The sequence below is a fragment of the Amblyraja radiata genome, chromosome 23, assembly GCF_010909765.2.
Source record: "Amblyraja radiata isolate CabotCenter1 chromosome 23, sAmbRad1.1.pri, whole genome shotgun sequence".
Classification (NCBI taxonomy): domain Eukaryota; kingdom Metazoa; phylum Chordata; class Chondrichthyes; order Rajiformes; family Rajidae; genus Amblyraja; species Amblyraja radiata.
In genome coordinates this window covers 24,092,128-24,119,876 of record NC_045978.1, presented here as the reverse complement: position 1 = coordinate 24,119,876, position 27,749 = coordinate 24,092,128, and the positions used below count along the sequence as shown (strand labels likewise).

Sequence of the window (27,749 nt, the reverse complement as noted above, 5' to 3'; positions counted from 1 at the left end):
TTTTGTTGCGTGCTAACCAGTCAGCGGAAAGACTACACCTGATTACAATCAAACCATCCCCAGCGTACAGATACAGGATAAAGGGAATAATGTTTAGTACAAGATAAAGTCTAGTAAAGTCCGATTGAAGATAGTCCGAGGTTCTCCATTGAGGTAAATGGTAGCTCAGGTACCATTGGTCCAATTGGTGATAGAACGGTTCAGTTGCCTGGTAACAGCTGTTCTGGTCCCTGCCTGAACCTTTACCCTGTCCTCGTTAACAATAGGCGCTTGGACTTCCAACAAACACCCACTTACCACGGCATAAAGCTGGATGGGTCACTTACATTTCGTCAATACCTGGCTGGTCTCCGCGACAAGGTCATGGCACGTAGTGGCCTCATCCGACGCCTGGCAGGAACAAATTGGGGAGCCAGTCCATCAACTCTTCACACCTCTGCCTTAGCTCTTGTGTATGTTCCAGCTGAGTACTGCACACCCGTATGGAGTAGAAGCAGACATACTAGCCTGGTAGACACGAGCTTGAACAGCACCTTGCGAACCATCACTGGGTGCCTTCAACCTACTCCAGTCGAGCAGCTCCCTATACTCGCAGGCATTCCGCCTGCAGGGATCCGAAGGCAAGCAGCAACTCTGGCACTATCTCGTGTGCCATGGACCCAGATCACCTCCTCCATCAGGCCATCAGCAGAGAGCAGAGGCCACCCCGACTGAAGTCCCGTCACCCCTTTGCTCCACATGGAAGACAACTCCTAGCATCCATCCAGCCAACTGAGACAAAAGCACACTGGACAGCCACCAAGTGGTCACAGGAGTGGATGGTAACCTCATCTCCATTAAACAGCTGCATCTCTTCACCATATAAAAGCTGTCCAGGGTCTGACCTTCCCAGAGGAGTATGGGTGAAGCTCAACAGACTCTGTACAGCACGTGGAGATGGGGGCTCCGCCAGAGACCAGTCTGGGAATGCGGAGCAGAACAGACAGCCAACCTGAGTGCCCGCTCTACCACCCGCCAAATGGAGCTCAGGGTCTGGCAGATATTGGCACAGAGACAACAACCTGGCTGCTCGACACCCGGCGAGATCTAACTATTCCTTTGGCTTATTTATGTTTCATTCGCAAGAAGAAGTCGTCCCTGAACCTGCAGGTGTGCATTTTCAAACGTCTGTGGGAAGTGCTAGTTGGGAGAGGGGAGAAGAGGGAGTGACTGGGGTAAGACTAGTCTTTGATTCTGCTGGTGGCCTTGATGGTAACCAAGGCTGGAGATGATAATGGGGTGTGAATGGCAGAATCTGATAAGAAAGGTGGAGAGTGAAATGTAGAACCGGAGGGAGGGGTGGTGGATAGTTGGGAAGGTTGGGTAAGGGGAAGGAGGGCCCTGAGGCCTTTCTGATGGGGAATGGAGATGTAAAGAGGCTGAACATCCTTGGTTAAGATGAAACAACGGATTGCAATTTATTATTATCACATGTATCCAGGTACAGGATTTGAGGTACATTGAAAAGAATGAAATTATTGTTTGTATACAGATCAGTAAGATTATTGTCATACATAAAGACAATCTCCGATTAAGTACATAATACATATAAACAGCAAGTTGTTGACTTTGGTTCTGAGATCTTGAGTTTCTCTTCCTTTGTTACCCCCTCCCCCTGAGTTACTCCAGCATTTTGAGTATATCTTCAGTATAAACCAGTATCTCTACCTTTCCATGATCATCGTTGCTGACTTAGATTTGTCCTTTTCCATACCTTGCATGCAGTTATTCCATGTTCCTTTTCATATCTGTTTCCCCCTCCCTGACTCTCAATCTGAAGAAGGGTCTCCACCCGAAACGTCACCCATTCCTTTTGTTCAGAGATGCTGCCTGACTGGCTAAGTTACTCCAACATTTTGTGTCTGTTTTCTGTGTAAAACAACAGCTGCAGTTCCTTCCTACACACTTTGATGGCTGGTATCTGAGTCAATGGAGCGCCACTTCCTGGTTTCCTCTGTATCCAACTTCAAACCCGCCCGCCTTCCCAGCGCCGCCGGAAAGAGCCGAGCGCCGCCGATGATTGAGCGGCTCTGAGCGCCCCCCCCGTGAGCGACGGGGCAACCGGCCAATGGAAGCTGATGTCGGGCGGACGGCACCCAATGGGGACACGGGATGTGGGCGGGATCTATGCCCGACCGTGGATTGGTTAGTTCCGAACGCCCGCCTCCCGTGAGCGACGTGGAGGTCATCCAATGGGAGCGGGGGAGGGACGAACGCCGGCCAATAAGGGCAGGGATTGTGGGCGGGAGCGGGTCGGATCGCTACACGGCCGATGATTGGCCGGCTGTGAGAGTGGCGGGGCTAGAGGCCAATGGGCGGAGGGATGTGGGCGGGGCCAGGCCGGATTGCTACACCGGGCGGCCGCTGTTTCGCGGCAAATATTTGGCGCGTAAAAAGTATCAGTGCCGGCGCCCAGCGCTTCCTGGATCGTGTGGCCGGCCCGGCGGCTCCTTCTCATCGCTGCATCGGCGCCCGGGACCGCTGCAACCACCCCCGCACTGCCAGCAGCAACACTACCTACCGCCTTATTTTTTTAAAAATAACATTTTAAGACTATTTCTCTCCTACAGCGAGCAACGCTTCCCTCGTTGCATAAAAAAAGAACAACAAGGTGGGGGGGTACAATGTCCAAAGAAACGTTCCCCGTTGCCATCAAGCCGGAGCCCGGGACCTCCGCGTTGCTAATCTTCTCATCGCCTGGAAGCGGCCGAGCCGAGGTGGCGGTGGAGGAGGCAGGGACAGGGTCGGGGCAGGCGGGCACCCAGGCTGCTCGCAGGGTGCTCCTTTTCGCCGCCACTCCCCAGGGTCCCGGCTCAGCCGAGTGGGGGCAGCGGCCACCCCTGGGACGCCCTCCGGTAATTTGTTTTCGTCTGTGTGGGGGTGGGAGAGTGATTGAGAGAGAGAACAGTGACAATCATCACCCAGCCACCAGTTCAGTCTGGGCGATCAGGGCTCAATGTTTTTATATCCATATGTGACTGCACATATCTGCATTTATCTATAACTACATAGATGTGTCTATGTATGTGCGCACCCAAATGCATATGTTTGTCTATGTATGGATATATAGAGGTATGGATATGAGCATATCGAGGTATGTATGTACAAAGGTATATATATGTATGTGAGTGTATATAGATATAGATAGATATGTGTGTGTGTATATTGATATGTACATACATACAGGTGTGTGTATCTATACATACACATATCAATATGTGCATATATACACACTATATAATATAATATATATATATATCCATACCTTACAGACCGTATATGTATGGGCATCTATGTTGCTATCCACGTCCCCATGCAGGCATCTATATCACTGCCTGCTGCCCCATGTGGCAACCTAATTACTGCCCCAAGCCCTGTGGCCTCATCTACATCTGTGTAGCTGCCTGTGCCTCTGTGGGTGTGCATCGCCACCTGTAGTCCCTGGCCCTATGCAGGTAGGTGTATCGTTGCCTGTAGCCCTGTGCCCACATGTGTGCATGTACATTGCTGCCCATTACTGTGCACATGTGTGGTTGTATATCGTTTCCAATTTCCACCCCACTAGCCTATTTACGTGTCACTGCTTGTAGCCTGAGCACATATGTGAGCCTATAATATTATTATGTATACTACTAATAGGGTGTATATCCCGTACACATAGGCATTGGTGTACCCACTGTTACTGAGTATATCCCACGCCCATGTGTGTGCACCTTTATTAATGCCTGTACATGTGTGTCCATGTGTGTGTGTATATTGCTGCTCACAACCTCATGCTCATACATGTGCACCTGCACACATGCTGACATAGAGCCACATGTGTGTGTGTGTGTGTGTTTGCATGCGGCATGTGTCTCTAGCTCTGTCCATGTGTATGTCTGCCTAATTGCACATCATTATGCATGACTATGTGATAGACACAAAATCCTAGAGTAACTCAGCGGGTCAGGCAGCATCTGTGGAGAGAAGGAATAGGTGATGTTTCGGGTCGAAACCCTTCTTCACTAACTCAGACCCACTGTTGCAACAGCTGTTTGTGTCTATCTTCGGTGTAAACCAGCATCTGCAGTTCCCTCCTGCACCTTTTGTTTGCATGACTGTGTGTATGTCCGTAGCTGCTATAGAAAAGCAAGTTGATGATGTGTAGGGGTTTTTTGACTCCCTGTCTGGGCCTGACCACCTTGGCAACAGTAGAAATTTGAGGCCTAGTTAATTCTGGTGATCATTGCAAACAGGGAGTTTGTCTCAGAAATGCACAGTACGGAGGTGCAGGGGTGGAGTGGCTGCCTTACAGCGCTGGATTTGGGGCCCAGATGGGCCTGTGTTTGGAAGCCTAGATGTTTCTGGATTGTTGGAGAGGGGGTTCTAGATGTGGCTGGATTTGGGGCCCACATGGGCCTTGCCTGGGATTGGAGGCCTAGATGTTGCTGGATTTGTGGGGTGGGGGTGGTCTAGATTATGGCTGGATTTGAGGCACAGAAGGACCTGTATTTAGGGCTCCAGATGTGCCTGGATTGGGGATCTAGGTGGGCCTGTCCTGGGTTTGGGGACTTAGATGTAGCCGGAGAGTGGGGGGGGGGGGGGTGTCTAGATGTGGCTGGATTTGGGCCAAGATGGGCCTTGCCTGGGACTGGACACCTAGATGTTGCTGGATTTGGGGGGGTGGGGTTGGTCTAGATTGTGGCTGGATTGGGTAGAGGGGAATGTCTAGAGGTTGCTGGATTTGGCATCTAGGTGGGCCTAGCCTGGGTTTGGAGTCCTGATGTGGCTGCATTTGGGATCCAGGTGAGTCTGGGTCTTGGGGGGGGGGCGCCTCGCGGGCTTGTGTCTGGGTGCTCGGACGGTTCTGGGCCCATCTCCAAGAACCCTGGGTCACCGATGCCTCCACATTCGGGCTTGGTAACCCTTTGCTGCATTTCCTCTGGAACAGCATGGCAGCCGTGTTTTGGACGGGTGAAAGAAGAGGTTTAATAAAACACTTTTTCAAAATGTCCTTGGGGCTTTAAAGTGACGGACTTTGAACGCTCTGTGGTGCGGTTTTGGGGCCACAGGACGTCTGGTTCCTCATTCGTTGAGGTGGTTGTGTTTAGCCAGTGTTTGGGTATTCCAAGCTGTGCCAATCTGGCCGAGAGCAGGGCAGGAATACTCGGCATTCCCATTATTTTTATTGCTATGGGAATGTGGATACGGATTTAATGGGATTGTGTGTGGCTTTGGCTGAAAAGCAAATGGGCTGTTGCTTACCACCGTACGAAGACCATTCTTCCCAGATGGTTCATGCTGGCTCCCAGCAGAACAAACCCGCATCCAGTCGGAATCTCATCACTCGGAGAGTGGTGATAACGCGGACGGGGAGTAGGAGAGGTGAATCGCGTTCTGTGGAAGGTTGAGCCAGGGACGAGAGGATCAAGTGAAGGGAGGAAGCAGGAGGACAAGTGCCAGTCATCAGCTCTTGCAAGCATAGACTAGTTGGACTGAAAGGCCTGGTTTTAAGGGTGGCGCGGTTGCACAGCAGTAGAGTTGGTGCCTGTTAGCGCCAGAGACCTGGGTTTGAACCTGACTATGGGCGCTGTCTGTATGGAGTTTGTATGTTCTCCGTGACCGCGTGGGTTTTCACACGATTCCTCACGCACTCCACACACGTGCAGGTTTGTGAGTTAATTTGCCTTCTGTAAATTGTCCCTAGTGTGTAGGATAGTGTTGGCGTGCGGGGTCTCTAACCTGAGCTAAAAAGATGGCGCACCTTGTTTGGCATCTGTTTTCCCTGCTGTATAACTCCATGGTCTCTCTCTGTCCCTTGCACCCGACGCCACTGTGAGTGGACCAGCTCATGGTTTATTTTTCTCGTGTTGGGCAGGTGAAGAGGAAGCTGGAGCTCGAGAGTGATCATCAGTACCTGGCAGTGGAAATGGAGACCCTGACAGGGAAGGGCAAGTCTTCTGTCAAAGGTACGTACTGACCGGTGATGGGCCAGTTATGCCTTTGATCCACCAGGTTCCTGACCAGGAGGAAGAAACAAAAGGGAGGGGGGGGGCTGATTTTACTGAAGGTCATTCATCAATTAATTATTCTTGGGATGTTTCTATTTGAATAATAAAAAAATAATACCTCAATCAACGTCATATAAAATGTTATCTTGCTATTATTGATAGACACAAAAAGCTGGAGTAACTCAGCGGGACAGATAGCATCTCTGGAGAGAAGGAATGGGTGATGTTTCGGGTCGAGGCCCTTCTTGTGTTGTTATTTACAGGGGCTTCACTTTAGACTTTAGAGATGCGGTACGGACACAGGCCCTTCGGCCCACCGAGTCTGCACTGGCCAGCAATCACCCCGTACACTAGCGCTATCCAACGCACTAGGGCCTATTTACAATTTTTACTAAAGCCAATTAACCTGCAAACCCGCACGTCTTTGGGATGTGAGGGGAAACTGCAGCACCCGGAGAAAATCCACCCAGTCACAGGGAGAACGTGCAAACTGTACATACAGCGCCTGTGGTCAGGATCAAACTTGTGTCTAATGCTGTAAGGCAGTAACTCTACCACTGTGCCGCCTCTAAGAGCATGCTGTGCACAGATTAGTTGCTTCTTCTACAGTACAGCAGACCCTTGTTTTAACAAACTGGGGAGTAGGTTAATTGGCTTCTGTAAATTGTCCCTCGTATGTAGGATATTGCTAATGTACGGGGCGATTGCTGGTCGGTGTGGGCCCATGGGCCTTTTCCGCACTGTCTCTAAAGTAACTAAAGATGGGGATGGTTTAGAGGGATATGGGCAAATGGGTATGAAAAATCTGCAGATGCTGGTTTGTACCGAAGATAGACACAAACGGCTGGAGTAACTCGGCGGGTCAGGCAGCATCTGAATAAGGGTCCCAACTCAAAACGTCACCCATCTTGTTTTTCCAGAGATGCTGCCTGACCCGCTGAGTTACGCCAGCACTTTGCGTCTATCTTTGCAAGCTAATGGGACTCCCTTAGATGGGGCATCTTGAGCAAGTTGGGTTTTCCGTTCTCTATGACTGCGTTAGCCCCGCGCGTTTGCTCTCGCCGTCAGGCCTGAAGTTGCCGGTGGAGAAGACGCGATACGATACCTCCCTCAGTCTGATCACCAAGCGCTTCATCCAGTTGCTGGGCCAGTCTCCCGACGGCGTCCTGGACCTGAACTGGGCGGCGCAGGTCCTCGAAGTGCAGAAGCGCAGAATCTACGACATCACCAACGTACTGGAGGGCATCAAGCTGATCACCAAGAAGTCCAAGAACCACATCCAATGGCTGTAAGTGTGGCCGCTAATTAATAAGATCGCTGCTGCTCTCTTTACAGCGTTTAAATCACTGACTGAAATGGCCGTGATGAAGGCTGTTTGGCCCATCGTTCCAGGAACAGCCCGTCTGTAACGTGTAGGGACTGGATGGGATAGGATAACATGGAACAAGTCCGTCCTGTTGATCGGTGATCGGCGTGGAATGGTGGGCCGAAGAGCCAGTTTCCATGCTGTAGCTCGTGCTGTCAATGTTTCTGCTTATAGATCTATATTTAAAAGTAATTTGGTTTCTTAACTTTAGACTTTAGCGATACATAGAAACAGAGAAAATAGTTGCAGGAGTAGGTCATTCGGCCCTTCGAGCCTGCACCGCCATTCAATATGATCTTGGCTGATCATCCAACTCCGTATCCTGTACCTGCCTTCTCTCCATACCCCCTGATCCCTTTAGCCACAAGGGCCACATCTAACTCCCTCTTAACTGGCCTCAACTACCTTCTGTGGCAGAGAATTCCAGAGATTTGCCACTCTCTGTGTGAAAAATGTTTTTAGCATCTCGGTCCTAAAAGATTTCCCCCTTATCCTTAAACTGTGACCCCTTGTTCCAGACTTCCCCAACATCGGGAACAATCTTCCTGCATATAGCCTGTCCAACCCCTTAAGAATTTTGTAAGTTTCTATAAGATCCCCCCTCAATCTTCTAAATTCTAGCGAGTACAAGCCGAGTCTATCCAGTCTTTCTTCATATGAAAGTCCTGACATCCCAGGAATCAGTCTGGTGAACCTTCTCTGTACTCCCTCTATGGCAAGAATGGCAAGATACAGTGTAGAAACAGGCCCACCGTCTGCGCCGACCAACGATCACCCCGTGCACTAACGCTATCCTATACGCTAGGGACAATTTACAATTTAGAGAAGCCAATTTATCTACAATCCTGTACGTCTTTGGAGTGTGGGAGGAAACTGGAGCACCCGGAGAAAACCCATGCGGTCACAGGAGAGAACGTGCAAACTCCGTACAGACAGCACCCGTAGACGGGGTCGAACCCGGATCTCTGGCACTGTAGGGCAGCAACTCTACCGTTGCGTCCTCGTGCCGCAGCCTTGTGCATCCAATCCAATTGTTGGTAGAGGGAGGGTTGCAAAATTGGGAATTGTGTGCAAAGGGGGCTGAGGAGACCAGCCCCAGATGTGAGCTCCCTCCCTCTTCCCGTCTCGAACGAAGGTCAGGTAGTTCACTAAAGCTGGGCTGCACAATGACGTATGGCCTGGGTGTAGTACAACCAGGGCCTGTATCTACAGGGCCTCAGCCACACTGTCTAGGGTTGATTAGGCCACCCCGGGACAAGAGGGAAGCCACTTGATATTAAAAGGTTCTAAACGTGGCGGGGAAGGTTATTTAGCCCAAGTACAAGCACTGATAAAAGTAGGCAGCTACAGGCAGTTCTGCTATAACTTGACAGTTGTGGTCTTAAGAAGCTTTATTTTATAGAAAATAACATATGAAGACAATTCTGTCAGATGGTGGAAAGGAGGTTGGAGAGATTTGGACTTGCAATAACGGTTATTTTCCCCTCAGAATTTCAGAAAGTCTTTTCATTAGAAATAAGTATATATACTACAGTATAAGAATAAAGAAGTTGTCATGTCCCAGCAAGAACAATGAAATTCTGCTGCAAGTAAGAATTTCATTGTTTTATCTGGGACATGTGACAATAAAACACTCTTGCCTCTTGAAGTATATTTTTGTTACTGCAGGCCAAAATGCCAAAGGTTATATGTAACATTGTTCACTAGCATATCGATGTGCAAGTGGCAATAGAAGTGTATCACTTTGATTGATAAATGCGGCATAGAAACAAGCCCTTCGGCCCACCGAATCCACGCTGCCCCTCCATCGGCAGTTTATACTAGTTCTATGTGATCAAAGGCAGGGAAGGCAGCCGCCCAGAGCCTGTCAGCGACAACCTTCATCTGCCCTCAAGTGTGCGGTTCACGGATTGGACCCGACAGCCATGTCAGAACTCACCAGAATTGAGACTGCACAACCAGCCACTGTCGTTACAGACGGGCCACCACCATCTTATCCAACTTTCACATCCACTCGGAGTCTGGAAAGTTCCAGAGGGAAAAAAAAGATGCAGGCAGCATTTCCTGCCCAAATCCCACATCTCGTGGTTCCCTTAATGCTCCTAAAATCCATCAGCAATTCCCTCCTGGAATGAACTCTGGAACTGAGACTTCTTGGGTAGAGAATTCTCACCGATTCTTTTTTAATTTGTTCATTTTTCGGACTGTGGGTAGAGCTGGTATTTATTCCCCGTCTGTAAAGACCGCTGAGTGAGCTGCTGTCATCTTGAACTACAGTGGCTTGCAAAGGTTTTCATACCCCTTGAACTTTTCCACATTTTGTCTCGTTACAACCACAAACGTAAATGTATTTTATTGGGATTTTATGTGATAGACCAACACAAAGTGGTGCATAATTGTGAAGTGGAAGGAAAATTTTACAAATAAAAAACTGAAAAGTGTGGCGTGCAAAAGTATTCAGCCCCCCTGAGTCAATACTTTGTAGAACCACCTTTCGCTGCAATTACAGCTGCAAGTCTTTTGGGGTATGTCTCTACCAGCTTTGCACATCTAGAGACTGAAATTTTTGCCCATTCTTCTTTGCAAAAATAGCTCGAGCTCAGTCAGATTGGATGGAGAGCGTCTGTGAACAGCAATTTTCGAGTCTTGCCAGAGATTCTCAATTGGATTTAGGTCTGTACTTTGACTGGGCCATTCTAACACATGAATATGCTTTGATCTAAACCATTCCGTTGTAGCTCTGGCTGTATGTTTAGGGTTGTTGGCCTGCTGGAAGGTGAACCTCCACCCCAGTCTCAAGTCTTTTGCAGACTCTTAACAGGTTCTCTTCCAAGATTGCCCTGTATTTGGCTCCATCCATCTTCCCATCAACTCTGACCAGCTTCCCTGTCCCTGATGAAGAAAAGCATCCCCGCAGCATGATGCTGCCACCACCATGTTTCACAGTGGGGATGGTGTGTTCAGGGTGATGTGCAGTGTTAGTTTTCCGCCACACATAGCGTTTTGCATTTAGGCCAAAAACTTCAATTTTGGTCTCATCTGACCAGAGCACCTTCCTCCACATGTTTGCTATGGCAAACTGCAAACGGGACTTCTTATGGCTTTTTTTCAACAATGGCTTTCTTCTTGCCACTCTTCCATAAAGGCCCGATTTGTGGAGCGCACGACTAATAGTTGTCCTATGGACAGATTCTCCCACCTGAGCTGTGGATCTCTGCAGCTCCTCCAGAGTTACCATGGGCCTCTTGGCTGCTTCTCTGATCAATGCTCTCCTTGCCCGGCCTGTCAGTTTAGGTGGATGGCCATGTCTTGGTAGGTTTGCAGTTGTGCCATACTCTCCATTTTCGGATGATGGATTGAACAGTGCTCCGTGAGATGTTCAAAGATTGGGATATTTTTTTATAACCTAACCCTGCTTTAAACTTCTCCACAACTTTATCCCTGACCTGTCTGGTGTGTTCCTTGGGCTTCATGATGCTGTTTGTTCACTAATGTTCTCTAACAAACCTCTGAGGCCTTCACAGAACAGCTGTATTTATACTGAGATTAGATTACACACAAGTGGACTCTATTTACTAATTAGGTGACTTCTGAAGGCAATTGGTTGCACTGGATTTTATTTAGGGGTATCAGAGTAAAGGGGGCTGAATACTTTTGCACGCCACACTTTTCAATTTTTTATTTGTAAAAAAATTTGAAAGCCATGTATCATTTTCCTTCCACTTCACAATTATGCGCCACTTTGTGTTGGTCTATCACATAAAATCCCAATAAAATACATTTATGTTTGTGGTTGTAACGTGACAAAATGTGGAAAAGTTCAAGGGGTATGAATACTTTTGCAAGCCACTGTAACAGCAATTAACATTGATCCTGACCTGAAATAATGCCTCCCTTTTTCTTCCCACAGTTGCAGCCTGACCTGCGTATTTCCAGCTCTTCCTGTTTTTATTTTAGACTACCAGTGACCCCGTGGTTATTTTGAAAAGCAGAGTAGGTTTTAATCGGTGAGATTGAAAGGCCTTGGTGTTCAGAGGGGGCCGAGGTGCATAAATTAGTAGACACAGCCTTTATGCTGTTTGACTTCCTGTTTGCTTGCTGTGTACAAGGGCACCGAGGTCTCTCTTAAGCGACAAAGCCTTTAAATCTCTCACTGTTTAAAAAAAAAAAATAATAATACTTGCTCTGCTTTTCTAATTATCTGTCAAATCGGCTGACTTTGTATTCTCCCAGTTCTTTTTCCTGTCTCGTTCCGTGCCAAAATGCCCTTGCAGCCTCTGCAACTTCCTTCCAACCTCATCGGGTCTGGCAGCATCTGGGGAGGGGATAGACAGTCGATGACCCTTCTACAGCACAGTGGCGTAGCGGTAGAGTTGCTGCCTTACAGTGGCAGAGACCCGGGTTTGATCCTGATTATGTGTGCTGTCTGTATGGTGTCTGGATGTGCTCCACGTGACCCTGTGGGTTTTCTCCAGGAGCTCCGGTTTCTTCCCACACTCCAAAGATGTGCAGGTTTGTTGGTTAATTGGCTTCGGTAAAATGTTAATTGTCCCTAGCGTGTATGATAGTGCTAGTGTGTGGCAATCGCTGGTTGGCACTGACTCGATGGGCTGAAGGGCCTGTTCTGTATCTCTAAATGAAACAAAACTACAGACTGGCCGACAGACAATGCTTCAGGTCGGGACCCTTTCTCAGATCGATTTGGCAGACGGTGTCTCGGGTTGGGACCCCCCCCCTTCAGACTATAACGGTCTGAAGAAAGATCCTGACCCGAAATGTTGCCTGTCCATTGCCTCCACAGGTGCTGCCTGACCTGCTGAATTCCTCCAGCGCTCTGTATAAAGTCACGGTGTTGTTTTGTGTTGACACAGTAGCCGGCAGCTTCTGTCGCCGATCTGCTTATGAGGCAGCACATTGATCAAGCGTTTCCTGAATAAAAGAGAAGTGCCCTTCTTGCGGAGGTTACGCCATCGTGTCTGCTCTCTCCGCCTGACCCTGAAGCTCGCGCTGATGCTAACCTACGATTCCATTTGTCACATGTACCTGGGTACAGTGAAGTGCTTTGTTTTGCATACAACCCGGTAAAATCATACAGCAGACCTCACCTAGGCACTGCACAAGTGTCGGCACGTGTTGACACCTACACCGTAACAAATGTTCACCGAACAGTCCTGTGTATTGCCTGCCGCCGCACAAGGCGGTGGTGCGGGTCTACCTCTCTCTTAACGGAGCACCTCGCTCTTGACGATCCCCCTCGCCGGTTGCTCGCTAGTTCCTCCTCGCTCTTTGCCACGAGCCCCCCCGGTACTCGGCAGCCCCTCTGCTGGCCGCATCACAACTTTGATCTCGGTGGCGAGGGTCCACCTCTCTTTATGATCCCCCTAAACTTGCCGGTTGCTCGCTGGTCCCTCCTCACTCAGTGCCACGGCGCCCATCAACGTCGGTAGCACATGGCTGCGTTAAGAGAATGCGGTGGGCGGGCTGGGTCCACCGACGGATTCGCTGTCATTGGTTTGTGGTGAGCGAGTCTCTGGTCCGTGGTGGTGAGCCTGACCTGCTGGTGGACTTGGCCGATGCCGTCTACTACACTCCTCGGGCCGGGACACTCCCCACGCGCACCGCTCCAGCTGACTCCATGGGAATGCATCATTGTCTGTGGGTGGGGAGTATTTGATAAGTAACTTCCATCACAGGCTGAGTCTTGAGGGATTGCTGGACCTGTGGACTCGGGCAGGAGGCTGAGGTGTACAGTAAAGTGAATGAACAGTTTTAAAAGGGCCATACCTGAAGAATGTAAACCACAGGAATACTGGACAAGATGATGATGGATAATGAGGCAGAGATACATGGAGTGGATGTTTAGAGTTCATAAGGTCTAGGAGCAGCATTAGGCCATTCGGTTCATCAAGTCTACTCTGCCATTCAATCATGGTTGATCTATCTTTCCCTCTCAACCCCATTCTCCTGTCCTCCCCGTAACCCCTGACACCCATACAAATCAAGAATCTGTTAATCTCCTCCTTAAAGATTTCCATTGACTTTGGCATCCACAACTATCCTTGGCAATGAATTCCACTGATTCACCTCCTGATTAAAGAAATTCCTCCTCATCTCCTTTCTAGAGGTAGAGATACTGCAAGGAAACAGGCCCTTCGGCCCACTGAGTCTGCGCTGACCTGCACTATTCCACCTGTTCACACTAGTTCTGTGTTGTCCCACTTTCAATGGTGCTTTTATTGTCATGTGCAAAGGCACAGTGAAATGATTTTCTTGTGTTTAGTCCAGTATTGCCATTCCCAAGCACATCCCCGGTTAGCAAGTACAGAAATAATCCAATGAGCTCGCATGTCTTGACGCAAATTTTCAAAGTTTCACTTTCTCATCCACTCCCTACACTAGCGGCAATTTTACTGAAGCCAACAGACCTGCAATCCTGCACGTCTTTGGAATGGGGGAGGAAACTGGAGCACCCGGTGGAAATCCATGCAGTCACAGGGAGAACGTACAAACTCCATACAGACGAGCACTGTGGTCGGGAGTGAACCTGGGTCTCTGGAGCTGTGAGACGGTAACTCTAGCGCTGCGCCACCGTGCCGCCCCTTCTCTCAACCTTGTCTTCCTCTCCAGGGGTGGGAACCAGCTCCCCGACGGTGAGATGGCCGTCCGGTGTCAGGCCCTGGTGAAGGAAATCGCTGAACTGGACGAGAGCGACCATAGGCTGGAGGAACTGATCCAGAAGTGCACTCTGCAGCTCAAACTACTGACCGAGGACTCGGAGAGCCAGAGATATCCTTATCACCGATCAGTGCCAATGGTTCGTTTGCTGCTTAGATTGGGCGCATTGTCCAGAGGTGCCCTCCACTTCAGGGCAGCCTGTTGATTTGTCATATCAATAGACAATAGGTGCAGGAGTAGGCCATTTGGCCCTTCAAGCCAGCACCGCCATTCAATGTGATCATGGCTGATCATCCCCAATCAGAAACATTTGGGCAGGTACATGGATAGGCCAGGTTTAGAAGGATATAGGTCAAACGCAGGCAGGTGGGACTAGTGTAGATGGGGCGTGTTGGTCGTCATGGGCAAGTTGGGTTGAAGGGCCTGTTTCCATGCTCTTAAGACTATCTTATCGTGAAGGTTTGAGTCCCACTGAAGGAGGTCTAAGTGCAGAGATGCTGCCACATCCGCTGAGTTACTCCAGTACTTTGTCTTCCGTTTGTCTTTTACTTCTAACTCAGCAGTTTTATAGATGCCATTACTAAAAAAACATTTTAAAAATTCTGATTTCATTGCTTTAATTAATATTTGCTGGCTGTTGTGATGGATTTGGGCACAGACACCTCCAATGCTGCTCTGTTGCTGGGGCCTTGTGATTCCTGCGTTCTATGAATGTTCCTTAACGTTTCTTTTAGCGCACGTTTGCTTATGTAACGTGTCAAGACCTGCGCAGCATTGAGGACTTGTCTGAAGAGATGGTGATGGTGATCAAAGCTCCAGCTGATACCAAGCTGCAGGTGACGGACCCCAGTGAGGTAAGGGCTGTGAATGGCCAGCACTCAGTCTTCAGAGCTGGAATCCTGCGTAGACCGCCAAGGGGCAGCACCATGGTGACTCAGCGGTAGAGTTGCTGCCTCACAGCGCCAGAGACGCATGTTCGATCTTGACTACGGGTGCTGTCTGTGCAGAGTTCGTTCGTTTGTGTGTCAGACGATGTAGCTCACTATTGGCTTCTGTCGTCGTCCAACATGTTGACGGAATTGTCGCCTGACACGTCACAGAGTGCGTCACGTCCAGGGATCGCCATGAGGATGCTTCTGTCATGATCCCCGAAGGAGTTTGTACCTTCTCCCTGTGACCGCGTGGGTTTTCTCCGGGTGTTCTGGTTTGAACCCACATTCCAATTGGCCTTTGTAAATTGCTTCTAGTGTGCCAGTGAGTGGTAGAATCTGGGTGAATTAGATGACGACATGGAGCAGTCTGAAGAAGGGTCCCGACCCGAAAACTCGCCTGTCCATGTTTTCCGGAAATGCTGCCTGACCTGCTGTGTTACGCCAGCGTTTTATGGAGAGAATAAAGTTAGATTAGATGAGTGTAAGTGGGTGGTCCATGGTCAGTGTGGGCCCCGGAGGGCCAAAGGGCCTGTTTCTGTTGCTGTATCTCTCTAACATGCTCCATTAGATCCCACAGCGATGATGGAAAGGTTATAATTCTCCATTAGATCTAATGGTACTTTGGACTTTAGAGATACAGTGCGGAAACAGGCCCTTCAGCCCAGCTGACCAGCGATCCTCCATGTAGCACTATCCTGCACACTAGGATTTACAATTTATTTTTACCAGAGTCAATTAACCTGCACACCTTTGGAGTGTGGGAAGAAAGCAGAGCACCCGGAGAAAACCCACGCAGTCACAGGGAGAACGTACAAACTCTGTATAGACAGCACCCGTTGTCAGGGTGGAACTCGGGTATCTGGCACTGTAAGGCAGCAACTCTACCACTGTGCTGCCTGGTGGAGCAGTGGCACAATGGTACTGGAACCATGATGGAAGCTATCTGTCACTCTCCGTTAGATCTAATGTCATTGTATCTATGTAACATTGTCCATCAGATACAATGCTGATAGCCCTGGTGAGCCAAAGGCCTGGTTCTATGCTGCATCTCTCCAGCATCCTCCATTAGATCCTACATTGACACTGGAAACTAATGATAGATAGCATCCTCGTCATAAGCCCTCGTTCCGACGTTCCCTCTGCGTGCAAAGTGCTGGGCTGGACCGTTGACGTGCTGCTGCACGTTGAATAGTTGCGAGTGGGCTGTGTATAACCCTGCGTGTTTGCCTTTGCCCGTAGGCGCTGCAGATTTCCTTGCAGAGCAGCAATGGGCCCGTGGATGTATTTCTCTGCCCTGAGAACAGCTCGGGCACCTGCAGTCCCGTGAAGGCTCTCGGCAGCCCCGTGCGAGCCAGTCCCGTCAGGACTGACAGCCTTCACAAAATCGCACATCAGGAACCATTAGGAAGCACTTCGCAAGGCACGGCCCTATCGCCACCTTCCAGTCAAGACCAAGGTTTGTACGGCTTTTCTTATCCTTCCACTTCCTTTTTTTTTAAATGTAAAAGTCTTGATGAATTACAGGTACACCACTGATTTTTCTAGCATGCTGAAGTTGTAGAAGCAGAATTAGGCCATTTCGCCCATCAAGTCTACTCTGCCATTCAGTCGTGGCTGATCTATCTTTCCCTGCCAACCCCATTCTCCTGCCTTCTCTCCATAACCCCTGACACCCTCACTAATCAAGAATCTATCAAACTCTGCCTTTTAAAAAAAAAACCTCCACTGCCTTGTGGCCATATCCAGTCATGGAAAAGGCTCCTGGAGTAAACCTCAAGAAAATCTGTAGTCGGAGCTCCTAAGGCAGTTCGTCGTTGTCTACAACCTCGCTCTGGCAGCTCCTGCGACGGCACTGGTGCTAAACGGTTCCCTTGGATCAATCAGCGACGTGGAGAGGGGGGGTGTGCTGCATGGGCAACAGCCTGTCCTCCATACAACATCGCCCAGGCTTGCATCTGACCACACATCACCCGCAAACTAGGATGCATCACCCATGGTCAGTCATGACTGAGGGGGGCCTACTATTCTGTGTAAGATGTTATGTTTTGTGGAAACGGGCCCTTCGACCACCGGTTCCGCGGGTGACCAGCAATCTGTGCACTAGCACTGTTCTGCACACGAGAGACAGTTGACAAAATACAATTTGCAGAAGCCAATTAACCTACAAACCTGCATGTCTTGGGAGCGTGGGAGGAAATCTGAGCACCCAGAGAAATCTCACATGATCACAGGGAGAACATACAAACTCTGTACAGACAGCACCCATAGTCAGGATTGAACTCGGGTCTCTGGCCCTGTAAGGCAGCAACTCTACCGCTGTGCCACTGTGCTGCCCTGTACTATAACATGATATTGCCTTGTCAGATGCAGAATGGGTATGAAGTTGTGGTGGCACAGTGGCGTTGCGGTCGAGTTGCTGCTTTACCGTGCCAGAGACCCAGGTTTGATCCTGAGTACATGTGTTGTCTGTACTATAAGTATGTATCTTTTATTTATAAGAGCCCCTTGTTTGATATTCCCAACCCATGCAAATCTTAGTTGCACCGATACAGTGCAGACTTGCACCAACCCCCGGCCCAAGCATTGAATAATTTTCATTTCCTTTCACACAAACTTTGCATTTCAGTTTAGTTGCTTGTAACTGCTGTTTAGATTATTTTTGTTTAACCTGATTACTCTTCAGGTGGGGGAGGTCGGATTTTGTTTGTTTACCGGCGTCTTTTGTCTCCGCAGAGACGACCGTTGGCATCTCACCTTTGGCGGTGGTGGACATTGACCTCTCGCCTTTGACCTCCGCCGCCTCCCTCCTGCAGCCGCCAGAAGACATCCTTCCTTCGATGCCCTTTGACGACACCTTTGTCAACCTCTCCCCGCCGCTCCTTCAGGACTACCATTTTGGTTTGGACGATGACGAGGGGATCAGCGAGCTGTTTGACTGCAACTTTGACACTCTGCAACCTCTGGAGTACTGACCCAATCCCCATGGGGTTTGTGGAACTCGAGCCTGGGTTGCCCTGCTCTGGGAACATACGACAACAACCCACCACCCCCCCCCCTCCACCGTTCTCTTGCCACGTCCCATGCCAACCCTGGCCACCATCTTATTGATCCAAGCTCTAGGAAGACTTCCCAAGGTTATGCAGCTCCCTGATCTATTCCAGCCGCCCCCCCCCCCCCCCGGGCCAGTCGAGAGCTTTGGAGATCTGGACAAGTATTTCCAGTTGGTGTTTTAGTTTTGCCGCTGTGTCCATAAGGACACAATCTCAATTCTTCCCTCCACCGTCCGCTGGGAGTACAACGGGGGTTTTATTCACTGATCTTCCGCTCTCCTCTCTAATGGTCTCTCGGGCAAGTTAATGTGGCATTGGAGCACCATCAGAGGCCAGCAGAAGCTCCGATTTCCCCCACCCCTTCCACCCTCTGATCCTGATTTATGCCCTTGCCCCCTTTTCCATTAACCCCACCCCCCCCCCCCCCCCCCAGAGCAGATCCTGGATGCCATGTATCAAGCCAGCTTTGGTGTTCCTCACAATGAAAGCTGCTTGACATGGCGATGGAAATGGGCACGAGCCTCGGTCATTTTATTTTTTGAGCAGAGCCTTGTTGGTCTTCTCCCAGCATGGTAGCGATGGGCCAAATGGTCTCCCTCTGTATGATAAGTGTCTCATCAGTGTCTTCATGTTGGAGATATCCCTCATCCCCTTCCCTTGGTGAGTCAGCCAGGGACCCTGACCCTTCCCACACTACAGTTGTACTCCTTCCCCACCCTCCCACTGCCCCCACCCTCTTCCCTACCCTTCCTCCCCCCCCCTCCCAATTCCCAATCAAGCACTCAGCACTTTAGAGAAATTTGTTTAGTGTTAATCTTTTATTGTGTGGTCTACTTGTGTCGTGAGTTTGTGTGTTTTTATCTCCTGCATTCCCCAAGTGATTTTATTTTATGGATTTTTGTGAGCTTTTTATTAGTCCGAGAGAATGCTTCAAAGAAGTTGAACCATCCCCATTCTGTTTGCTCCCTAGTTTGTTTCCTATAGCAGTGTATGTGTCTGTGGAGTCACCGTCTTGGGTCATATTGAGGACCCAGACCGATACCTGGTCTACATGGAGACCATCTCCCCTGTGCCCCACCCGGATTCCCATCCATCTCTCCTCTACCCTCTCCTTCCACCCATATTCCTTCCTCTGGCTTCACAATTTGTTCCTCTTCTTTCCATATCTCACTCTTTTTTTCTCCTCATCTCAGGCCTTTGTCCAACCATCTACCAGTCAAAAATCCAACCCTTAGGCCCATAGAGTCTACTCCACCATTCTATCATGGCTGATCTATCTTTACCTCTCAACCCCATTCTCCTGTCTTCTTCCCATAACCCTTGACACCCATGCTAATCTGCTTAAAAAAAATATCCACTGACATGTCCTTCACCACTGTCTGTGGCAATGATGAATCTAGGGCTAGAAGTCATAGCTTCAGAATTAAAGAATGTTCCTTTAGGAAGGAGATACATAGACAATATAGGTGCAGGAGTAGGCCATTCGGCCCTTCGAGCCAGCATCGCCATTTAATGCGATCCTGGCTGATCATCCACAATCAGTACCCCGTTCCTGCCTTCTCCCGATAACCCTTGATTCCGCTAGCCCTAAGAGCTCTATCTAACAGCCTTTTGAATGCACCTAGTGAATCGGCCTCCACTGCCATCTGAGGCAGAGAATTCCACAAATTCACAACTCTCTGGGTGAAAAAGGTTTTCCTCATCTCAGTTCTAAATGGCCTACCCCTCATTGTTAAACTGTGATCCCTGGTTCTGGACTCCTCCAACATTGGGAACATGTTTCCTGCATCTAGCATGTCCAATCCCTTAATAATGTTATGTTTCTATAAGATATCCTCATCCTTTTAAATTCCAGTGAATACAAGCCCAGCCGCTCCATTCTTTCATCATATGACACCCGCCATCCCGGGAATTAAACTTGTGAACCTACACTGCACTCCCTCAATAGCAAGAATGTCCTTCCTCAAATTAGGAGGAATTTCTTTAGTAAGAGGGTTGTGAACATGTAGAATTATTTGCCACAGACAGCTGAGGAAGCCAAGTCATTGGGTATTTTAAAGGCGGAGTTTATAGATTCTTGATTAGAACGGGTGTCAGGAGTTATGGGGAGAAGGCAGGAGAATGGGGTTGAGGGGGAAAGATCGATCAGCCATGATTGAATGGCAGAGTAGACTCAATGGGCCAAATGGCCTAATCCTGACCAACCAGCGTTCACACCATACACTAGAACTATCCAGCACACTAGGAACAACTTACAATTTACAGAAGCCAAGTTACCTACAAACCTGTACGTCTTTGGGATATGGGAGAAAACAGGAGCACCCGGAGAAAACCCACGCGGTGAACAGTATTTCTGGCCATCTAAGCAATGATTACTGCCTCTGCTCTCTTGGGTGTTTGTGTGTATGCCACCTCCTGTACACTGTCCCAGTTAATGTTCCCCAGAGAAGGCACCAGGGGTGCAGATTTCACAAGGGGTGCAAGAATTGACGAGTGCAGATGCCCCAGTCTGAAGAAGGTTGCTGAAGTGAAGCGTCACCTGTTTGTTCCCTCTGCAGATGCTGCCTGACCCGCTGAGTTATTCCAGCACATTGTGTTTTGTGAGGCTTGCATTTCTGGCCTGCAATTCCTGGGTGTCCCACCAGGTGGGGTGAATGTTCACTCTTGAGAGCTCGTGTACAGTTAGTTCCTCTTCAACTATTTGCCTCTTCACCAACCACACATTTCATACAAAATGCAGGTTTCAAAAGTATATATATATATATATATATAAATATAAACTCTCCCACCTGGTAGACTTTGTACCCCATGGGTTCTCCCAAAAATGCATCAAATTCTTTAAACGCTTTCTGTTAAAATATAAACACCTCCATTAGGCTTGTGGTTGGTCTGGACTCAGTGGGCCGAAGGGCCTGTTTTCATGCTGCATCTTTCAATCGATCAATCACAACAGAACTCGATTGGAAAGCAGAAATTAGGCATCACGTTGGCCTTGCTTTTGTTGGCCTTCTTTCCTTGCTTTTAGAGATTTAGATTTTTGTTCTCCAGAGATGCTGCTTGACCTGCTCAGGATGTGCAAGGTTACAATCGCCAAGGGTGGGAGCCAAGCTAATAGACACCTAAATTGAGGGACCTCAACTGATTTTGTCCTTGCTCAATATCAAAGAACAAAGAGCTGGAGGAACTCGGGCAGCATCTGTGGAGGGAAATATTTCATGTCAGGACCCTTCTTCAGACTGATCATGCTGAACTGGCCTCTTATGCACCAGTGTGACTGATAGATATTTGTGTATGTTTGACCCGCTGAGTTCCTTCTACAGTTTGTTTTTCACTCAAGATTCTAGCGTGTGCAGAATGTTGTGTCTCCCTGTATCCAGCTACATAGCACTCAATTTACTGAATCCCTCCCAACGTTTTATTTGTGTGTGAGACTGATGTGAGCACAGGCTTCAGGCCTGAACCTATTCTGTGTCGGAAGGAACTGCAGTTGCTGGTTTAAACCGAAAATAGGCACACAAAGCTGGAGAAACTCAGCGGGACAGGCAGCATCTCTGGAGAGAAGGATTGGGTGACGTTTTGGGTTGAGACCCTTCTTCAGATTTGTCACCCATTCCTTCTCCAGAGATGCTGCCTGTCCCGCTGAGTTACTCCAGGCTTTTGTGTCTATCTTCTGAATCTATTCTGCCTTTGCAACGCAGAGAAAAAAAAACTGATTGCTTGTGAGTGTTTTTTGTTTGTGTGTATGTATGTACATATATAATATATTTGGTTTGTATAAAGATTAATATGAAAAATAAAAGTACTGAAAAATCAATGTAATTACTTTTTTAAAATTTTATAAGAGCATCCAATTTGCCAAATGCAAACTCTGATTTAATTTCAGTCACATTTGTCAAGAGATACGTAATAGCCCAGACCAGGCGGCGCAGCGGTAGAATTGCCTTACAGCACCAGAGACCTGGGTTTGATCCTGACTACGGGTGTTGTCTCACGGAGTTTGTACGTTCTTCCTGTGACCGTGTGGGTTTTCTCCGGGTGCTCCGTTTACCTCCCACATCCCAAAGATGTGCGAGTTTGTAGGTTAATTGGCCTGTGTCATTCGCCCCTTGTCTGTAGGATAGAATTAGTGTACGGGTGATCGATGGTTGGCGTGGGCCAAAGGGCTGTGCTGTATCTCTAAAATTAATACCAAAACCACAGCTAAACTCCCTTGATTGAAGGATGAAGCAAGAGCATTGGTTAAGTGAGAGGGGACTTGGGACCTCGGTTAGTTTGGTACAAAGAAATAACGTGGAAACTGGCCTTTCAGCCCACTGTGTCCGCGACAACCAATGATCACCCATTCACACTAGTTCTATGTTATCCCAGTTTTACATCCTACACAGTAGGGGGCATTTTACAGAAGTCAAATGACCTACAAAGTTGCACATCTTTGGAATGTGGGAGGAAACGAGCACCAGGAGAAAACCCATGTGGACAAACTACAGACTGTGCTGTAAGCCAGCAACTCTACCTCTGCGCCACTGTGCTGCCTCAGAGTAGGCGGAAGACAATGCTCTGATAATGAAGCATTCCCTCTCTATTAGTTTTGAAAGTTAATCGAGGTACTTGACTCAATGGAGAGCATTCTGACGCTGGTTCTGCTATTCAAATGTTCACCAAGACACATAAAAGACCATAAGAGATAAGAGCAGAATTGGGCCATTTGACCCAGTGAGTCTGTTCTGCCATTCAATGATGGCTGATCTATTTTTCCCTCTCAACCCCATTCTCCTGCTCCTCCCTGCAACCTTTGACGTCCTTACTGGTCAAGAACCTATCGCTCAGATTTAAGAATGCCCAATGACGGCCTCCACTGGCATCCATGGCAATGAATTCCACATATTCACCACCCTCTGACTCAAATTGCTTAGACACAAAATGCTGGAGTAACTCAGTGGGACAGGCAGCATCTCTGGAGAGAAGGAACCGGTGACGATTTGGGTCGAGACCCTTCAGACATCTCCATTCTAAAGATGCGTCCTCTGATTTGTCCCAGTCATTCACTTGTTTACCTTTTCCTATCTCTAGATCATAGAAGGCTCTTGCTCTAGTTTTTGTTAAATTTCAAAATAGACTTTATTCGAGAAATAAATATATACAATACATGATCTTTACAAAACTCCGTCTGACATTCTCGGAGGCTATACGTACAATGCAGTTTCCCCCAAATCACAATTTTTACCCCACACCCTTGCCAGTCATGTGGCCCACTGGTGTGTAATCCCTTCCCTTATTTTGAGGGGTGTCTCCACTGCACCCTGCCCCACCCCCATGTCCAGCAGTGGAAGGACCTTAGACTGTCTCGCAGAGTTACTCCAGCATTTTGTGTCGATCTTCTGTACTGTTCGATTTCCTCTGTGGAAGTCTGTGGAATTCTCTGCCTCAGAGGGCGGTGGGGGCAGGTTCTCTGAATACTTTCAAGAGAGAGCTAGATAGGGCTCTTAAAGATCAGGGGATATGGGGAGAAGGCAGGAACGGGGTACTGATTGGGGATGATCAGCCATGATCACATTGAATGGCAGTGCTGGCTCGAAGAACCGAATGGCCTACTCCTGCACCTATTGTCTCCCCTTCGCCTTCAAGCCAGAGTGTGTTCACTGAACCGGACAAGAATGCATGGGTGTGACAACTTCCTGTTTAAGCCCAAGTGTTCTGAGTAGGTATGTTACAAAACTTACCTTTAGTGGCGCTGCAGTTCTGACACTGGCCGTGTGTGCGCTTTTGGCTCCTTTGAGGGAGGGAGGGGAGGGGGGGGGGGGGGGGTTAAAATGCCGTTTTCACGTACCTGTCCTGGATTATATTTTGTTCGAGTGCAAGCTTTTGCTGACGAACTGTTCCGACGGGCGTTATGTGAATTTTTTTTTTAATCGCCCGACAAGTTCAGCACTGGAGTAATTTAAAAATCAGTTTCTAGAGCCGTCAACGCCGACAACGGGGACGGATTTCAGGTACGGGACAGGTAAAGGAAAGCCGTTTATTTTATGTATAAAAGTGCTCCTTAAGATGCCTTTAATTCACATTTCACGTTGCGAAACGGTGATTTTTTTCCCCATACGAACCGGCAGTATTTTTCCTGCCGATATGGGGTTTAAATTCACTGCAGCCGCAACGTTCCAAATGATCGCGTTCCAGAAAAACCCACTCGCAAGATGATTTAAATGGCCATTAATTTGCAGGTATTAAACACTAAATTCCTTCCATTTGGCCTATAAATCCATGACAATGAGATTTAAAAATCATGTTATATTGTGAATTCTTGCGTGTATGTTATTTGGACACTTAGGCTATTTAAAATTTTTGATCTTTTCTTAAGAAATGGATCGATGTTTAGATCTAGTAATTGAATTATGTAATTAGCTACAATTGGGTAACTAACTAATTATATGCTTTAATTTCAGGTAATCCAAGTAAGATTGTTTCATATTTGTTTAAGAATGCTTCAATCTATAATAACTGAAAAATTCTTTCAGTTCTCTTAATTTTTAAGAAAGTTATGGGCTTTTGACTGTCCTCGATCACAGCTTTTGTGTTAAGTCAATGGAAAAGCAATAGGGAACAAGATGCTAATTTCCGAGTATGAAAATGGCCATAACCTTTTTAATACTGAAGATATGAAAGTGAATTAGGTGTCAAATTAAACTTCTTTTTATGCTTTATCTGATGGGATAAATTGCAGACTTGATTTATTAAATCTCAAAAATCTGTAACATTGCTATTCTGAGCCTCTAGCCTGATAGCCGAGGCGTCAATACACTGGAAAGCGTTTCAAAAATAGAATTTCTGCTCTCAAGGCATGTGTTTTAAGTCCTCACCCTATAGAGATCTCCCGGGGCTGATTGGCAGTGAGCGCCGCGAATGGTCACAGGAACAGGGAGAGGAAAAGCCCAATGAGCGGAGTGGGGGGCGGGCGCTGCTCTGGAAAGTTGGACAGATGCAGTGAGCAGATAATTCCCCACTCATGCTCATTGCCAGTGCAAGGAAGAGACTTCTCAGCATCTGAAGAGAAGGGCAGAAGAAATCCAGGGGGTTGGTGGTGGAAAGTCAAATCAGTTCATTCTGTTGTTACAAAATTGGGAGGAATTCATTATTTTTTTTTGATTGCTTTTGCTGAACACCTCTGATTCAAGACCAGACAGAGATGATGGCTTGCACTGAAATTATCACGCTATGCCTGCAGACAGGCAAGTACGCTGGAAATAAAGCGGGCAGCAGCCGCGCCGTCGCCGCCGTTCCAGTATTCATTGATGTGAGTAAGAAGGATTTCTAATCCATCTTTTGGTGTCTGATGGAGACGCGAGGAGCGGCAGATGCACTTACAAGCAAAAATGGGCACCAATGGCTGGAGTAACTCAATGGGTCAGGCAGCAGTTCTGGAGAACATGGATATGTGATGGTATTTGATCATAAATAAAGTGACTGCTCACCTATAAATATCGCCTATCCACGTTCTCCGGAGATGCTGCCTGGCCCGATGAGTTATTCCAGCACTCTGGGTCTTTTTTTTGTAAAACCAGCATCTGCAGTTCCTTGTATTTTCCAGTTATTCAAGCAAGTTGTGTATTTTCTTTGTAAAAACAGCATTGGCAGTTCCCGGTATCTAATATTGATCCTGTTTCCAGCACTTGCAGTTCCTTGTGAATGCAGAAAGACTGCTGTGTGTTAGTTTAAAGCGAAGTCTCATTGATATTTTCAAAGCTTGCTGAAGATTTTTTCTGTCAGTAAATGAAATCGCTATGTGTCTGTCTGTGTTTTTTCAGCTCATGCTGAAAGTTGCCTGGACAACAGTAGGATTTCTATCTGCCACCCCTGACCACCCTCCCCAGTTAGAGGAAGATCATAAACTCCCCTTTGTATAATCCTCTGCTCAATCAAATCTGATGTGAGATCTTATGTGAGAGACCCAGGAACTGCAGACGTTGGAATCAGGAGCAAAGCACAAAGTACTGGAGGAACTCAGTAGGTCGGGTAGCATCTGTGGAGGGAAATGGACAGTTGATGTTCTGGGTCCAGACACAGTGGTATAGCGGTAGAGTTGTGCCAGAGACCCGGGTTCGATCCTAATTACAGGTACTGTCTACATGGAGTTTGTACATCCCCCTCCCCACCCTGTGATCGCGTGGGTTTTCTCCGGTTTCCTATCCGCAATCTTAAGATGTGCTGTTTTTCAGGTTAATTGGCTTCTGTAAAATTTCCCTAGTGTGTAGGATAGAACTAGTGTGAACAGGCGATTGCTGGTCGGCTTGGATTCGTTGGGCCGAAGGGCCTGTTTCCACTCTGTGTCTCCAAAAACAAAAACAAAAAAAAAAACCTTTTTCAGACCATGATCTGCCCCCATGATCTGCCCCCAGTCTGAAGAAGGTCGCCTCTCTATTTCCCCCCACAGATGCTGCCTGACCCGCTGGGTTCCTCCAGCACTTTGTCTTTTTACTCCATAACTTATCTGAAGTGTGGTTGCTACTGTAATGAAGGGAATGTGGCAGCTATAATCTGCTCACAGCAAGGCAGAACAAGCAGCACAATGTGGGGGAAATGCAGCAGATAATACATGGTTTATTTGAGGGGGAGGAGAGGAGGGGGTTAATGTTGGCTGGGACTCAATGGGGAGAAGATACCTTTGAAATGCTGCAAGTGTAGAGGGAGGCAATGGCAACTCAACAATAGCTTCTTCCGAAGATAGACACAAAATGATGGAGTAACTCAGCGGGTCAGGCAGCATCTCTGAATAAAAGGAATAGGTGACGTTTCGGATCGAGACCCTTCTTCAGACCGAGAGTCAGGGGAGAGGGAAACTAGAGATATGTAAAGGAACATAGAACAAGAGAATGAAAGGTATGCAAAAGGACAAATCAAACCCTCCGTCCCCTCTGTTATCAAGCTCCTGAATGATCCTTCCATAAGCTAGGGTACTGTCCGATTCACCTCTACCCCATTGTGGACATTGGCCTTTGTCTATGGAACTGATGCGCTACAATACTGAGAACTATATTCTGCACTCTGTATCTTCCCCTTTGGTCTATGTATTGTACTTGAGTTTGACTTGATTGTATCTATGAATGGTGTATATGATCTGTTTGGATAGCATGCAAGCCAAAGGGTGTGGTGCAGTGACGCAGTGGTAGAGTTGCTGCCCCACAGTGCCAGAGACCTGGGTTCAATCATGACTACAGGTCCCACCTGCCTGGTTTTGGCCCCTCTAAACCTATCCTCATTTCAGTTCACTTCAGCTTATTGTCACGTGTACCAAAGTACAGTGAAAAGCTTTTGTTCAGCGGAAAGAGAATACATGATTACCACGCCAACCAACATACCCATCTACCTAGTCCCACCTGCCTGCGTTTGGACCGTATCCATTCCATATACCTGACCCAATCCTATCCGTATACCTGTCCAATTAAAAAAAAAAACGTGATTGTACCTGCCTCAACTACTAGCAGCTCATTCCATATACCTACTAACCTTTGTGTAAAATAAGTTGCCCCTCAGCTTTCTATTAAATGTTTCCCTCTCACCTTAAACCCATGTCCTCTGGTTTTTATTTCTTTGTTCTTATAAATGCAATACAGCTTTCCACAGTGCCCAGATACAGGATAAAGGGCATAACATTTAGTGCAATCATATAGCATTGAAGTCCAAAATGGATGATAGCGGATCCTCT

General features: G+C 47.9%; 2 protein-coding genes across 2 annotated transcripts in view; both read left to right on the top strand.

Moving 5' to 3' along the window:
• Positions 1–2,412: 2,412 nt before the first annotated feature.
• LOC116986360 (transcription factor E2F1-like) lies at positions 2,413–19,389 on the top strand. Its single transcript, XM_033041816.1, has 7 exons — positions 2,413–2,894; positions 5,897–5,987; positions 7,098–7,317; positions 14,023–14,181; positions 14,810–14,924; positions 16,242–16,458; positions 17,736–19,389. Exons 1-7 carry the CDS (start codon positions 2,664–2,666, stop codon positions 17,972–17,974), a joined length of 1,272 nt encoding a protein of 423 aa, XP_032897707.1. The 5' UTR covers positions 2,413–2,663; the 3' UTR covers positions 17,975–19,389.
• A 5,611-nt stretch (positions 19,390–25,000) lies between these two features.
• Positions 25,001–27,749, top strand: part of LOC116986359 (N-terminal EF-hand calcium-binding protein 1-like) — a 68,770-nt gene continuing 66,021 nt past the window's right edge. The window contains exon 1 of the mRNA XM_033041815.1: positions 25,001–25,340. Within this exon, the coding sequence (XP_032897706.1) occupies positions 25,233–25,340 (108 nt within the window). The 5' untranslated portion in view covers positions 25,001–25,232. The remainder of the gene's footprint in view (positions 25,341–27,749) is intronic.

Bases quoted from the DNA above. Each gene is read 5' to 3' on its own strand.
- LOC116986360 (XM_033041816.1), top strand. From the start codon at position 2,664: ATGTCCAAAGAAACGTTCCCCGTTGCCATCAAGCCGGAGCCCGGGACC. The intron at 5,988-7,097 runs GTACGTACTGAC...TCTCGCCGTCAG, and splicing joins GGGCAAGTCTTCTGTCAAAG to GCCTGAAGTTGCCGGTGGAG. The intron at 14,182-14,809 runs ATATCCTTATCA...CTTTTAGCGCAC, and splicing joins GAGGACTCGGAGAGCCAGAG to GTTTGCTTATGTAACGTGTC.